General features: G+C 43.0%; 1 protein-coding gene across 2 annotated transcripts; it reads right to left on the bottom strand.

Annotated features, from left to right (window-relative positions):
* Positions 1–1,797: 1,797 nt before the first annotated feature.
* On the bottom strand, positions 1,798–6,680 carry TEKTIP1 (tektin bundle interacting protein 1). 2 transcript variants are annotated; one of them, XM_056822395.1, is made up of 4 exons: positions 6,520–6,680; positions 2,740–2,969; positions 2,291–2,416; positions 1,798–2,020 (listed from the first exon to the last, which is right to left on the bottom strand). In XM_056822395.1, the coding sequence occupies exons 1-4, from the start codon at positions 6,600–6,602 to the stop codon at positions 1,845–1,847; spliced, it is 615 nt and encodes a 204-aa protein (XP_056678373.1). In that variant the 5' UTR covers positions 6,603–6,680; the 3' UTR covers positions 1,798–1,844. The 2 variants fall into 2 exon arrangements, with proteins under 2 accessions (XP_056678373.1, XP_056678372.1); XM_056822394.1 differs by having other exon boundaries at positions 1,798–2,416; positions 6,520–6,672.
* Between the last annotated feature and the right edge of the window lie 9,509 nt (positions 6,681–16,189).

Genomic DNA, 16,189 nt, shown 5'->3' with positions numbered 1-16,189 from the left:
CTCTGGAGCAGACCCAGAAGGGAAGGAGGAACAAAGTCTCTTGTCCTTTGTCTCTCTTCCACTTTTTTAACTCTTACCTTCCACCTTAGAATCAATATTAAGTATCAATTCCAAGACAGAAGAGTGGTCAGGGCTAGGCAATGGGGTCAAGTGACTTGCCCAGGGTCACACCGCTGGGAAGTGTCTGAGGACCTCCCATCTCTAAGCCTGGCTCTCCATCCACTGAGCCACCCAGCTGCCTCCTCCCTCTTCGACTTTTGGAGCCCAGAGCTTGGGTAACATCTTGCTCATCAATTAGGGAGTTCAATAATACGTTAAGGCATGTGCCACTGGGATGGGGGATGAGGAGGGGAAACCACTTGGCTCTTCACTGATTCACTCTGACCTTAGAAAATAGCATTTGTTTCCATCTACGAGGGATCTGTTTTTGACCTGAGCACGTGCTCCGTTTGCCATGCTGTGAGGAATCTTGGAATCTAATTTAGTCCTGCCGTAATATAGTGCCTCTCGCCTTGGGGAGCTCACTACCTCCCTGTAAGCTCTTCTCCCCTCCTCTAATGGCTCCCATGTCTACCCTGTGGTGCCCAAGAAAACCAGTTTGGTCCCTCTGCTCCGTGACAACCACGGAAGAAAGCTTTCCTGTCCCCCCTCCATTTGCCTCCCTTCACTTTCATCCATGGACGGCACCGTTTCCCACTCCCTCCCGGCCTCTTTTCCATCCACCATCTGAGCCGACTTGCCTGTCCTGAATGGAAGCAGCACCGCGGCGGTGGTCCTCGGGGAGAGAGCCGGGAGAGGCGAGCTCCCCCCAGACAGCGGGGCCCATCACGGTGCCTGTCCAGCCACTTGAACCCAAGCGTTGCCTTTACATTTGTCCCTAGTACAGTTTGTTCTCTGTGGCGCCATCTTGGTGCGGCCAGGGGTGGCTATGGGTAGATCCGGGGGGGGGTGTTGTTTTTACCATTTCTGTATTGGGCCTCCTTTGACAGTCTGGTGAAGCTGTTGCACCTCTTGTCTGAATAAGGTTTGTTTCCTCTCTTTCTATGGAGCAGATGCTAAATTTCAGGCAGAAGATGCATTTCTCCACCCAGGTGGAGAAGCGGCCAGCCTCTACCCCAGCTACACCCGGGACGACTGAGATGAGCCAAAGCTCTTGTTTTCTTCACTCTGCGTGGATGCGGGTGTTTACATGCCAGACATCTCCAGCCCGGACTTAGGGAGAAGAATGCTGGCCTCAGTCTGAGCCAGCCTACCTGCTTGTACCCAGGCACCCATTTTATGGTCTGTACACCGGGGGACTATGTGAGTGGGTTTTATTTATTTTTATTTTTACTTTTTTTATTGAAAAATTGAACATTTTTATTTATGTGGGTGAGTTTTAAATACATTTGTGTATATCTAAAAAAAAAAAATCCTGGCGCTGGCCATGCAGGTCCTATGCAGAGTCCCTGAACTAACCCAGACGCATCCTGGCATGCCTGCTAACCCCTACAACCTCATTCTTAGTTTCTTCTTCATGCCCACATCACCTGTGTGCCTCAAGTTTCCCCATCTGCAAAATGGACATAATACTTTGCTCACAAAGAACAAATGAGACAGAACCTTAGAGAACCATGAAATGTCTGCAATGACGAGCCCGGCATGTGTGCACCTCCCTGGGACTGTAGAGCCAAAGGGGTTCGGGTGGGGCTCTCCCCTTTCCCCAGAGCCCCATCCCACCAGCTACACGGAGGTGCCCCGGAAGGATGGGTCACAGAGCAGAAGGCAAGGAGAGGTAAGCAGAAGGATGGAGCCAGCTCCTCCGAAAGGCCCTGGGAGATATTCTCCGCAGTGCTACCCCTTTATTAGTGTTTGGGTCTGGGAACAGGCCGGGGCCACAGGTTGGAGGTCAGGGAGTAGGGCTCTAAGTTCCACGTCCGGTAGTTCTGGATGGTATAGCAAGGCCGATTGGACTCAGACAGGAAGGGCACGTAACTGGAGCCTCTGCCCGGTGAAATCCCAAAGCGAGTCCGGTTAACAACTGGGGAAAGGTGGGGACGGGGAGGGACGACGTCATTTCATGGTCTGCGCCACTTCCCTCACTTTGAGAGGAACCTTGGAGACACTTGAACCTGGACCTGGACCAAGACAGGGTTTGGCCCTCCCGGGTAGGGCATAGCTTGGCCATGACCCTCTCCCGTCCAATAGCTCCTCTTCCCTCGAGCCAACCCTCCCACCTTTGGCCCTCTGCTGTCCCCTACAAGCCGTCCATGTCCAGCTTCCCCACTCTCCCCACTCGACTCTAACTCACCAAACTCCTTTCCTGGAAAATGCTTGTCCTGCCACCGAAAGCTCCCCCAGCGGGTGCTGGGATTCATGTACTGGGCAGGGGTGATAGGGTCATACCAGAGGCTTTCTCGAAGATGCTGGGTGTACGCTGTGGAGGAAGAGGTCAGGTTTTGAGTGAGGCTCCTTCCCTCCCCATCTTCTTTTCCCAAGGGCAAGCCCCCCACTTTACCCCTGAGGAGAAAATGAGTGTGATTCCTTCCACCTTGGACCCTGGCAGACAGCCCCGGGGGAGTGGAAAGAACTCCGGGACTGAGAATTAGGAAAGCTGGGCAGGAGTCTCAATGCTGTCACTAACTTCATGACGTGGTCTTGGGTGAATCTCACCCTTTCTTTGGGCTTCAGTAAAATGGGGGTGGAAGCTCTATCCCCTAATCAGCTCGGCTCAGGCTCTCCAAGCGGAGAGGGCCTTACCAGGGGGGAACAGCCGCTCCTGCTGGATATAGGATTGATGCCATCGATTGTAGGCTGGCCGGTTAAGGGGCTTAGCCATGTTGTACCAGATATTTGGGTCGATTTCCGTAGTCAGGCCTGTGTACCACCACTGTCCTATGGCATCACGTCCCATAGGCGCAAACTTCCATCGAAGGCCATGCTTGATGATGGGTACCCATCTAGGGCCCGGAAGAGTGAGATACTCATCGCTATCAGGAAGGAGAGAAGGACCATTAGGGCTGGGCTAGGAGGGCAAGGAAACCCTCAGCTTCCTTAAGGATAGGTTGAAATCTCAGGAGGTGGGAAAAAAAAAGGATCTAAGATCTGTTTAGGGCCATGGTTCTTCAGTTTGTTCCTGTTTTTCATGGGTACCTTTTGCTGTTTGGTAAAGCCTAGGAACTTGGCCTGGTGTTTTTAAAGGCATAAAATAGAAAGGATAAAAAGGAAACAAATTATATTGAGTTATTCTTTAAAGCATTTTTTAAAATCATGGAATCCAGGTTAAGAATACCTGCTTTTAGACTTGTACCAAAATATTCATAGCTGTGCTCTTTGTGGTAGCAAAAAACGAAAATGAGGGGATGCCCTTCAATTGGGGAATGACTGAACATATTGTGGTATCTATTGGTGATGGAATATTATTGTGCTCAAAGGAATAATGAACTGGAGGGATTCCATGTGAACTGGAACAACCTCCAGGAATTGATGCAGAGTGAAAGGAGCAGAACCAGGAGAACACTGTACAGAGATGGATACACTGTGGCACAATCAAATGTAATGGACTTCTCTACTAGCAGCAATGCAATGATCCAGGACAATTCTGGGGGACTTACGAGAAAGAATGCTAACCACATCCAGAGGAAGAACTGTGGGAGCAGAAACACAGAAGAAAAACATTTCCTTGATCACATGAGTCGATGGGGATATGATTGGGGATGTAGACTCTAAATGATCATCCTAGTGCAATTATCAATAATATGGAAATAGGTCTTGATCAATGACACAAGTAAAACCCAGTGGAATGGCATGTCAGCTACAGGAAGGGAGTGGGATAGGGGGAGGGAAAGAACATGATTCTTGTAACCATGGAAAAATATTCTAAATTAATTAATTAAATAAAATCTCCCCCCCCCCCAAAGAATACCTGTTTTTAGTGGGAGTTGGAGGTTTAGGTGGGAAAAGGAGAGGGACATCGAGTTTGCAGATTTTTTCAGAATTCAAGTTGGCTATGAAGAGCTGGGAAGGCTATTGGAAAAAAAATGGGGCAAGGATCCTCAACGATTTTTTCTGGGGTTGAGGTAGAGGAGATGTGGACTCCATATGGTTTGCGACCACATCAGGTATTAAAGTGCCAACTTTAGAAGGTAGAGGGAACAAAGAAGAAAGCCTTTGGGCCAGAGAGAGAAAGGATGAGACAAAGGGAACTTGGTCTAGTCGGGGTGATGTTAAAGCCCCTGGTGACTGTAAGGACCACTGAGAACCCGCTGGGTACTCATAATACCAGTTCTGCTCCCAGCTTTATTCCCAAATCCACACACCCTTGACTAACCCCTACCATTTTGTTCTTCATCTTTGGTAAACCTTAAAGCACCGACTACATAATATGAGATTGTTGCTACCTATAGAAAGGGAATCATCTTTGAATTAATTACTTTACAGGGTAGGTATTAGGAGGATCGCAGGAGTTCATCAAGAACAATTAAAGGTAGTAATTGGTAAAAAAAAATAAAGAACTATAAAGGCAATTATATTAATGGCAAGAGTCAATAATGATGACTAGAAACTCCTTACCATGCCTTATTCCATTACTCCAAAAGAAAGAGATTTCCACTGAAAGGTTTCTGTGTCTCATAAAAGTCAACCAACTTTTAATCAATGCATCCTTTGTGCTAATACATACTACATGCATTAAATGCCTACAAACACTGCTAAGAACTAGGGATACAAAGAAATGCAGACAAAAATCATTCCTGTCCCCAAGGGATTTGGAATCTAATTGAGTTCAATAAAATGCAATGCAAGTAACTCAACATAGCTAGCTGGCTCTGCAGATAGTGTTGGGCCTGGATTCAAGAAGACTCCCTGAGTTCAGATCTGGCCTCAGACAGACACTTGGCCTTGTGACCCTGAGCAAGTCATTTAACCCATTTGCCTTGGTTTCCTCATCTATAAAATGAAGTAGAGAAGGAAATGGCAAACCACTCCAGTATTTTTGCCAAGAAAACCCCAAATGAGGTCAGGAAGAGTCTGACACAACCGAAATGTCTTTTATAATGCAAGAATCAGGAAGATCTGAGTTCAGTTGGCCCTAGATTTGTGCCCTTGGGCAAATCCCTTACCCTTGATTTGCCTCAGTTTCCCCAACTGTCAAATAGGGATACTAACATCACCTACCATTCAGGGTTGTTGTGAGGACCAAATGAGAAAATGAAAATGAATTAGCACAGTGTATTTTGTCATGTTTTGGTCATGTCCAACTCCCTGTGACCCCATTTATGGATTTCTTGGACAAGATACTGGAGTGGTTCGCCATTTCCTTCTCCAGCTCATTTTACAGATGAGGAAACTGAGGCAAACAGGGTGAAGTGACTTGCCCAGGGTCACATTAGTGAGTGCCAGATTTGAACTCAGGAAGAGGAATCAGACTCTATCTCTGTTCTCTAGCTCCCATTAGCACAGCTAAGGGGTTCTAAATGCTTGGAGCACATTGTAGTTGGCTAACAAATGCTTATTACTTTCCCTTCCCCAGCATGTAGAGTTATCTAGATACTGTCTTCTCGGTCAGAATGTGAGCTCCTTGAACACCCCTGACAGTTGTTTTTGTTTTATCCCTTGTGCTTAGCACTTTGCTTGCCCATAAAGGCTTAATTGATTGATTGGTTAGACACAAGATTGATTGGGGACAAAGAGGAGGGAAATAGGGGGGAAAGGGTTAATGCAGAAGGTAAGAGCCTGGAAGGAAGCCAGCGAAGTCGAGAAGTCCTACACATGGCGGATGGCCCAATGGGCAGTGTAAAGACAAGAGAAGAAATGGAGTGTCACAAGATAAATTGCAAGAAGGCTGGTATACTCGGACCTACTTTGGCTGCTTGGATGGGAGGTGAATGTATAAGGACTGGAAAGGTAGAAAGTAACCAAGTTAAGGGAGCAGCTAGATGGCTCAGTGGGCAAAGAGCCAGGTCTAGAGATGGGAAGTCTTAGACTCTTCCCAGTTGTGTGACCCTGGGCAAGTCACTTAACCCCCATGGCCTAGCTCTTACCACTCTTCTGCCTTGGAACCAATACAGTATTGATTCCAAGATGGAAGGTAAGGTTTAAAAAAAAAAAAAGCTTAAAGGTGCCAAACTGAAGACAACTTGACAACTACTCATTATATGAACCTGGAAATGGAATGAGCTCCGCAGTTGGAAGTTGGGGTCCTAAACTCAAGTGACTTTTGGCTAGTCCCTTCCTCCTCTGGGCTTGTTTTCTCTCCCTCCTGTAAAGTGTGAATGAGCCTGGATGCCTGTAAGGGCTCTTTTTGGTTCTGACATTCTCAGACCCCCCTTGCTGAGGCTGTTTTCTAGGTTCTAAGGTAAATTATGTTCCAAGGTCCATCGTTGGCTTCAATCTTCAGTGTGCCAAGGTCCCAAGGTGTTAGCTGTTTGGAATCAATCCAAACAAACCCACCCCAGCTCCATGTGGCTTCTGGTATCTCCAGCCTTGAGCTGGATAGAGATAGGAGAGCAGAAGTGCCCATCCTGCCCTCTAAACACTCACCTATAGAGAGGGGCAGGAAATTCCGTTTCCACAGTCCCCAGAGGGACGTAAGGGCGATCACAGTCCCGAGGAGGTGCACCCATGTCTGCTGTCCGACTAGAACTGCTGATGGGGTCCCCCTTTGCAGAGTGATGAAATCCACTGTTGCTAACAACAGAGAGAGGACAAATAGCAAGGCCCTAGCAACCAATGAAGGGGGGGGGGGGTGGCCTAGGAGACGGGGTGGGAGCCCTGGAAGCTGCCTTGCTTGGCTGGGTCTCCTGGCAGAGGAATCTGGTCACAAATTGGGGGAAATCAGATGAACTCCAGTTTCATTCTAAACTTGAGTCAGTTTCTTGGGAGACCATCTCCTCTGCAGAGCTGAGCTGATTCCCAAAGGCCTTTTATGACAGCAACCTATACAGGAGAGGCTCATTCTTCATTTTTGAAGAGGACCACTGACACATCATAAGATACAGAATAGATAGAAAGTAATGTCAGAGGAGAAAGTACCAGCCAGGGACCTAGGGAAGGGTTCCAGGAAATGCCTCTTTCAGAAGGTGGATCTGAGCTCAGTCTTGAAAGAGGCCAGAGAAGCCAGGATGTAGAGTATTCTGGGCATGGAGAATAGCCAGAAAAAAGTCAGGGAGAAGGGAGATGGGGTATGGGGTCATAGAAATTGCTTTAGTCCTGAGATTTTTATCTTTTGCCACTTCTAAAAATGTGAGATCTGAAAATTTATTTTAAAAAAAATTTATTGATTAAGAAAAATGTTGCCTGGTTATATGATTCAGGTTCTTTCCCTCCCCTCCTCCTACCTCTTCCCATAGCCGACACACAATTCTAGTGGGTTTTACATGTGTCATTGATCAAGATCCATTTCCATATTACTGATATTTGCACCAGGGTGATCATTTAGAGTCAACATCCGCAGACATAGCCCCTCGACCCATGTGATCAAGCAGTTGTTTTTCTTCTGTGTTTCTATTCCCACAGTTCTTTCTCTGAATGTGGATAGCATCTTTCTCATAAGTCCCTCAGAATTGTCCTGGATCATTGCATTGCTACTAGTAGAGAAGTCCATTACATTTGATTGTGCCACAGTGTATCAGTCTCTGTGTACAATGTTCTCCTGGTTCTGCTCCTTTTGCTCTGCATCACTTCCTGGAGGTTGTTCCAGTCTCCATGGAATTCCTCTACTTTATTATTCCTTTTAGCACAATAGTATTCCATCGCCAACATATACCACAATTTGTTCAGCCATTCCCCAATTGATGGGCATCCCCTCATTTTCCAATTTTTTGCCATCACAAAGAGCGCAGCTATGAGTATTTGGTACAAGAGACCTGAAAATTAAGAGACATCTCCATTCCAAATATTTATACAGGCTCTTTGTGCCCAACCTATGGTAGAGTCTTCTGAGCTCAGCTCAGAGTGATCAGTCACAGCCACACCGTACTTACATTGTATCTCCAACACAGTGATGGCATTTTGGTCCTTTTTGAGTACAAAAGACAACAAACACCCAACCACCCAACCAACTTTTTGCAAAGTGTTTTGGTGCCTCCCTGCCTCCTTGCCTAGCAATAAAACCCTTCCTCAGGATAGTAAAGCAATTTAGTTAAGAACAAATGAACCCGATGGATGTGTCAAGGTTTGCTACATTCTAGACATACTCCAACACTCTTTACATGGCAGGGGGGAGGGGGGAGGAATAAAGAATCAAAGTGAGTTCCACCATCCATTCTCTGACATCACAACTGAGCATCTTGATCAGAATTCTGAAGTCCTTTAGTGATGTTCTCCTTAACCTCTTTGCTTCTTCCCTTCCCTTCCCTTCCCTTCCCTTCCCTTCCCTTCCCTTCCCTTCCCTTCCCTTCCCTTCCCTTCCCTTCCCTTCCCTTCCCTTCCCTTCCCTTCCCTTCCCTTCCCTTCCCTTCCCTTCCCTTCCCTTCCCTTCCCTTCCCTTCCCTTCCCTTCCCTTCCCTTCCCTTCCCTTCCCTTCCCTTCCCTTCCCTTCCCTTCCCTTCCCTTCCCTTCCCTTCCCTTCCCCTTCCCTTCCCCTTCCCTTCCCCTTCCCTTCCCCTTCTTCCCTTCCCCTTCTTCCCTTCCCCTTCCTTCCCTTCCCCTTCCCTTCCCCTTCCTTTCCCCTTCCCTTCCCCTTCCCTTCCCTTCCACTTCATGACAGTAAAGAAATATCACACAAACCAATGTCTACAAACACACCCAGTTAGTTTGAGACCCCGAACATCAAATGTGGCAGATCTTTACAGACAAAAAGAGGAACTTACAAACTTGTTTACTGCTCTCTCTAAGCACAGAGGACTGATGTACTGTTCCTCTTTTATTTTTTAACTAAAAAAATTTAAACTCTTATCTTTGTCTTAGAATCAATGTTGTGTATTGTTCTAAAGCACAAGAGTGGTAAGGGCTACGTAATGGGGGTTAAGTGACTTGCCCAGGGTCACACAACTGTTGTAGGGGAAGGGTCAGGTAAAGGAAGGGAAAGAGACCCTACATAAAGAATCCTGCTGTGGGATGAAGATTGAGCCTGGTGGGGAGCAGCTGGCTGAGGAGGAGTGGAAAGGGAACAAGAGGATTCTGGGAAGAAGAACTGAGAGCTGAGAGAATTCTGGGCAATTGATTCACTTCCAGCTTTGGAAGGAAACTGAATCTCCCGGCTTTTCTGGTCCCTGAGGCAGTGATACTCTCTTCTCTCTAGGTTTTTGGGACATCAACTCTTTCCTGATTCCCTTCCTAGTGAGGTGATCATTCCTTCTGAATTTCCTTTACTGGAATCTCATCAAGGTCATATGACCACTAAAGGGCTCCTTCCTAAGCCCTCTTCTCTTCTCTCTCCATACTACTTCACTTGGTGGTCTCATCAGCTCCTGTGGATTTAATTACCTCTATGCTGATGATTCTCACATCTATTTATCCAGCCTTAACTTCTCTGCTGATCTCCAGTCTCACATTTCCATTAGCCTATTAGATATCTCAAACTAGATGTCCATGAGTGGGATATAATCTGTCTTTCTTTTTTTTTTTAATTTAAACATTATTTTATTTGGCCATTTTCAAACAATATTCCTTGGAAACAAAGATCATTTTCTTTCCCTCCCCCTCTCCCACCACCCCTCCCCTAGCCATCACATGTGTCCTTGATTCAAACCCATTTCCATGTTGTTGGTATTTTTATTAGGGTGTTCATTTATAGTCTCTCCTCATTCATGTCCCTTCCACCCCTGTAGTCAAGCAGTTGCTTATCTTCGGTGTTTTTACTCCCACCGTTTGTCCTTTGCTTGTGGATAGTGTTTTTTTCTTCTAGATCCCTGCAGAATGTTCAGGGACGTTGTATTGATACTAATGGAGAAGTCCATTACATTTGATTGTACCACAGTGTGTCGGTCTCTGTGTACAATGTTTTCCTGGTTCTGCTCCTTTCACTCTGCATCACTTCCTGGAGGTTTTTCCAGTCTCCATGGAATTCCTCCACTTTATTATTCCTTTTAGCACAATAGTATTCCATAACCCACAGATACCACCATTTGTTCGGTCATTCCCCAATTGAAGGGCATCTCCTCATTTTCCAATTTTTGGCCACCACAAAGAGCACAGCTATGAATATTCTCGTACAAGTCTTTTTCCTTATTATCTTTGGGGAACAAGCCCAGCAGTGCTATGGCTGGATCATAGGGCTGGATCATAGGTATTATCACCCTTTGGGCATAGTTCCAAATTGCCCTCCAGAATGGTTGGATCAATTTACAACTCCACTAGCAATGAATTAGTGTTCCCACTTTGCCACATCCCCTCCAGCATTCATTACTTTCCATAGCTGTCATGTTAGCCAATCTGCTAGGTGTGAGATGATACCTCAGAGTTGTTTTCATTTGCATCTCTCTGATTATAAGAGATTTAGAGCACTTTTTCATGTGCTTATTAATAGTATTGATTTCTTTGGCTGAAAACTGCCTGTTCATGTCCTTTGCCCATTTATCGATTGGAGAATGGCTTGATTTTTTTGTACAATTGATTTAACTCTTTATAAATTTGAGTAATTAGACCTTTGTCAGAGGATTTTGTTATAAAAATTGTTTCCCAATTTGTTGCTTCCCTTCTCAATTTGGTTACATTGGTTTTGTTTGTACAAAAACTTTTTAATTTGATGTAATCAAAATTGTTTATTTTACATTTTGTGACTCTTTCTATGTCTTGCTTGGTTTTAAAGTCTTTCCCTTCCCACAGGTCTGACATGTATATTATTCTGTGTTCACCTAATTTACTTATAGTTTCCTTCTTTATGTTCAAGTCATTCATCCATTCTGAATTTATCTTGGTGTAGGGTGTGAGGTGTTGATCCAAACCTAATCTCTCCCACACTGTCTTCCAGTTTTCCCAGCAGTTTTTGTCAAATAGTGGGGTTTTGTCCCAGAAGCTGGGCTCTTTGGGTTTGTCATATGCTGTCTTACTGGGGTCACTTACCCCAAGTCTGTTCCACTGATCCTCCTTTCTGTCTCTTAGCCAGTACCAAATTGTCTTGATGACCACTGCTTTCTAATAGAGTTTGAGATCTGGGACTGCAAAGCCACCTTCCTTTGTATTTTTTTTTCATTATTTCCCTGGATATCCTTGACCCTTTGTTCTTCCAAATGAACTTTGTTATGGTTTTTTCTAAGTCAGTAAAACATTTTTTTGGAAGTTCAATGGGTATAGCACTAAATAGATAAATAAGCTTGGGTAGGATGGTCATTTTTATTATATTGGCTCATCCTACCCATGAGCAGTTAATATTTTTCCAATTGCTCAAGTCTAGTTTTAGTTGTGTGGAGAGTGTTTTGTAGTTGTGTTCATATAGTTCCTGTGTTTGTCTCAGGAGATAGATTCCTAAATATTTTATTTTGTCTAAAGTGATTTTGAATGGTATTTCTCCTTCTAATTCTTGCCGCTGAGCTGTGTTGGAAATATATATAAATGCTGATGACTTATGCGGGTTTATTTTGTAACCTGCAACTTTGCTAAAGTTGTTGATTATTTTGACTAGCTTTTTGGTTGATTCTTTAGGATTCTTTAAGTAAACCATCATATCATCTGCAAAGAGTGATAGCTTGGTCTCCTCCTTGCCTATTTTGATGCCTTCAATTTCTTTTTCTTCTCTAATTGCTACTGCTAGTGTTTCTAGTACAATGTTAAATAATAGAGGTGATAATGGGCATCCTTGTTTCACTCCTGATCTTATTGGGAATGCATCTAGTTTATCCCCATTGCAGATGATGTTAGTTGATGGTTTTAGGTATATACTGTTTATTATTTTTAGGAACAACCCTTCTATTCCTATGCTTTCTAGTGTTTTCAATAGGAATGGGTGTTGTATTTTATCAAAGGCTTTTTCTGCATCTATTGAGATAATCATGTGATTTTTGTCTGTTTGTTGATATGGTCAATTATGTGGATGGTTTTCCTAATATTGAACCAACTAACCCTGCATTCCTGGTATAAATCCTACTTGATCATAGTGAATGATCCTTCTGATCACTTGCTGGAGTCTTTTTGCTAGTATCCTATTTAAGATTTTTGCATCTATATTCATTAGGGAGATTGGTCTATAGTTTTCTTTCTCTGTTTTTGACCTGCCTGACTTTGGAATCACTACCATGTTTGTGTCATAAAAGGAATTTGGTAGAACTCCCTCTTTGCTTATTATGTCAAATAGTTTGTATAGTATTGGGATTAGCTGTTCTGTGAATGTTTGATAGAATTCACTTGTGAATCCATCAGGCCCTGAGGATTTTTTCTTTGGGAGTTCTTTGATGGCCTGTTGGATTTCTTTTTCTGATATGGTATTATTTAAGAATCCTATTTCTTCTTCTGTTAATCTAGGCAATTTATAGTTTTGTAAATATTCATCCATATCACCTAGGTTGGTATATTTATTGCCATATAGTTGGGCAAAGTAGTTTTTTTAATGATTGCCTTAATTTCCTCTTCATTGGAGGTGATGTCCCCCTTTTCATTTTTGATGCTGTTAATTTGCCTTTCATCTTTCCTTTTTAAAATTAGATTGACCAGTACTTTGTCTATTTTGTCTGTTTTTTTTCAAAGTACCAGCTTCTAGTCTTGTTTATTAGTTTAATAGTTCTATCACTTTCGATTTTATTAATTTCTCCCTTAATTTTTAGGTTCTCTAGTTTGGTTTTCTTCTGGGGTTTTTTAATTTGTTCCCTTTCAAGTTTTTTGATTTGCATTTCCCATTCATTGACCTCTGCCCTCCCTAATTTGTTAATATATGTACTCAAGGATATGAATTTTCCTCTGAGTACTGTTTTGGCTGCATCCCATAAAGTTTGAAAGGATGTCTCACCATTGGCATTTTCCTCAATGAAATTATTAATTGTTTCTATGATTTCTCCTCTAACTAACCGATTTTGGAGTATCATATTATTTAATTTCCAATTAATTTTTGATTTGGCTCTCCATGTATCCTTACTGATCATTATTTTTATTGCCTTATGATCTGAAAAGGTTGCACTTATTATTTCTGCTTTTCTCCATTTGTATTCCATGTTTCTGTGACCTAGTGTATGATCTATCTTTGTGAATGTGCCATGTGGTGCTGAGAAGAAGGTGTATTCCTTTTTGTCCCTATTTATTTTTCTCCATATGTCTATTAACTCTAATTTTCCTAAGATTTCATTCACATCTTTTACCTCTTTCTTATTTATTTTTTGGTTTGATTTATCTAAATTTGATAGTGGTTGGTTCAAGTCTCCCACTAATATGGTTTTACTGTCTATTTCTTCCTTCAATTCTCCTAGTTTTTCCATTAGAAATTTGGGTGCTATACCATTTGGTGCATATATGTTGATTAGTGATAATTACTCATTGTCTATACTCCCTTTTAACAGAATATATTTACCTTCCTTATCCCTTTTGATCTGGTCCATTTTTGCTTTGGCTTTGTCAGATATCATGATTTCAACTCCTGCCTTCTTTCTATCAGTTGAGGCCCACAAGGTCTTACTCCATCCTTTAATTCTAACCTTGTGAGTATCAACCCACCTCATATGTGTTTCTTAAATACAACATATGGTAGAGTTTTGGATTCTAATCCATTTTGCTATTCGTCTACGTTTTATGGGTGAATTTATCCCATTCACGTTCGAAGTTACGATTATCTCTTGTGGATTCCCTGGCATTTTGATATCCTCCCCTAACTCTGACCTTTCTTCTTTAGCTATAACCTGATTAGTCCCCCTAGTCCCCTCCCTTGATATGCTTCACTTTCTATTCCCTCCCTTTTTGTTCCCTTCTCCTCCTACCTCTCCTCCCCTCCCTTTTTGTATGTCCTCCCCCTTCCCCCCTTAATTTCCCCTTTTCTCTTACCCTGTTGGATAAGATAAAGTTCAAGATCCCAATGGATCTAGATGTTCTAAGCTCTCAGAGTTGATTTCACTGAGAGTAAGGTTTAAGTAATACCAATTAGCACTTTCTTCCTCTCCTCCCTATAGGAAATTTCTTCCCCTCCACTTCCCATGTGTATCTTTGCATGAGAAAGATTATTCTGTTTAGTTTTTTTCTATTTCTTGAAGTATATCTTAGTACCATCAATGATTCACCCCTTCCCTTTTTCTTTCTTTCACCCCCCCTTTCTCCATATTGTCTTAATGCTCCAATCATTCCCTATGCATAATTCTTCTAACTACTCTAATGATGCATACAATTTTTGAGTTACAAATTACATTTTCCCCACATATTAATCTATATAATTTGATATAAATGTAGTCCTTATGGAAGAGTGTTTGAATAAAAGAAAAAGATAACATTTTCTCCTTTTTCCTTTCCTTCATATTTACCTTTTCAAGTTTTTCTTGCTCTTTGTGTTTGGATATCAAACTTTCCACAGAGCTCTGGTCTTTTCTTTACAAAAACGTGGAAATCTTCTATTTTGTTGAATGCCCATACTTTCCCCTGGAAGTATATAGTCAGTTTTGATGGATAGCTGATTCTTGGTTGAAGACCCAGCTCTCTTGCCTTTTTGAAAATCATGTTCCATGTCTTGTGATCGTTCAGAGTGGAAATTGCAAGGTCTTTTGTGACCCTGATTGGCATTCCTTTATATCTAAATTGTATTTTTCTGGCTTCTTGTAAGATTTTTTCTTTTGCTTGAAAGCTTTGGAATTTGTCAATTACATTCCTGGGAGTTGTCTTTTGGGGATTTAGTGTAGAGGGTGTTCTGTGAACTCTTTCAATGCCTGAATTGCCTCCTTGTTCTAGAATCTCTGGGCAGTTTTCTTCGATGATATCTTGTATTATGATGTCGAGATTACTATTTATTTCTGACTTTTCTGGTAGGCCAATTATTCTCAGATTGTCTCTCCTTCCTCTATTTTCCAGGTCTGTCACCTTGTCAGTGAGATATTTTATGTTCTCTTCTAATTTCTTAGTCTTTTGGCTTTGCTTTATTAATTCTTGCTCTTTTGCAAGTTCATTGTCTTCCAGTTGCCTGATTCTGACCTTTAAAGCCTGGTTTTCCTTTTCAGTTTGGTCTATCCTGCTATTTGAGGCTTCAGGCTGTACATTTCTGTAGTTGCGTGTTTTCGTGCTTCAGATTGCTGAGTTCCTTTTGCATTATTTCCCATTTTTCCTGCCAAAAGGCTTCCATTTTTTTGATAACTTCCCATTTAATTTCTTCAAGAGCTTGTGGACAATTTCCATTTCTTTTGGAAGGTTGCGCTTCCTCTTCTGCTATTTCCTCTATTTTTTTGTGTGTTTTCCTTCCATAAAATGCATCCAAAGTCACCCCCTTCTTCTTGCTTTTCTTGGTGTTGGGGTGTTGGGATTCTTGGGTACAGTTTGCCATCTCTGTGTTTTGTTTGTTTTTTTCTTCCTCCCCTTTCCAGTAAGAAATCTGAATGAGTAGTACTTGCTCTCAGTATAAGGGTCTAATGGTCAAGGCTTTAATCTCAGGCTAATTCTAGGTTCTCTGAAGCTGTACTGTCTTCCCGCGGAAGCCCAGGGATTGCCCTCCCCTGCCTGCCAGCTTTTTGGGAGTTAGTGCTCTCAGGTGAAAATCTTTGGTGGTCTTAGCTAACTCCCAAGACCTGTAGGTGCCCCTTGCTCACATCAGGGGATCCTTTCGTGCACTTGGTGATTATAGTGTGCTAGTTCTGGGCACCGGAGATCTGTGCTCCCCTAGTCCACCTGCCAGGGTTTTGGGTGTTAGTACTCTCAGGAGAAGGACCTTAACTTATTCAGGTCTCTAGACCTGGGACTGCCTGTTGTTCAGTCCTGGGGTGCCCCTCCCTCACTTGTTGATTCTGGCCAGTGCTGACTTTAACTCTGGCTCTGGCTGTTTGGCAGGGGAGGGGAGGGTGGGTCAGATTTTCATTCCCTTATATTGTGGAGATGCCGGAATCCCACCTACCATCAGAGCTTCACCTTGTTGTGGGGTCTTTCCGTTCTTATGAGGATGGTTGTTTTTTATTTTGGGAGGGTCTTTTGAGGTCGTCTGTGTCATTGGGTCTGAGGAGAGGAAGCAAGCCACATCTACTCTGCAGCCATGCTTACCCAGAAGTCTCTGATCTATGTCTTTCACATAAGAAGTGTTTCATCCCAATATTTTGAAGAACCCAGATAGATGTTAGTATTTCCCTTCCTTTTAGAACATTCCCCTTTTCTAAAGAAAAAACCC

This window comes from Monodelphis domestica, chromosome 3 (genome assembly GCF_027887165.1).
Source record: "Monodelphis domestica isolate mMonDom1 chromosome 3, mMonDom1.pri, whole genome shotgun sequence".
Classification (NCBI taxonomy): Eukaryota; Metazoa; Chordata; class Mammalia; order Didelphimorphia; family Didelphidae; genus Monodelphis; species Monodelphis domestica.
The sequence above is the reverse complement of the archived record's forward strand: the minus strand, read 5'-3'. Positions and strand labels throughout refer to the sequence as shown.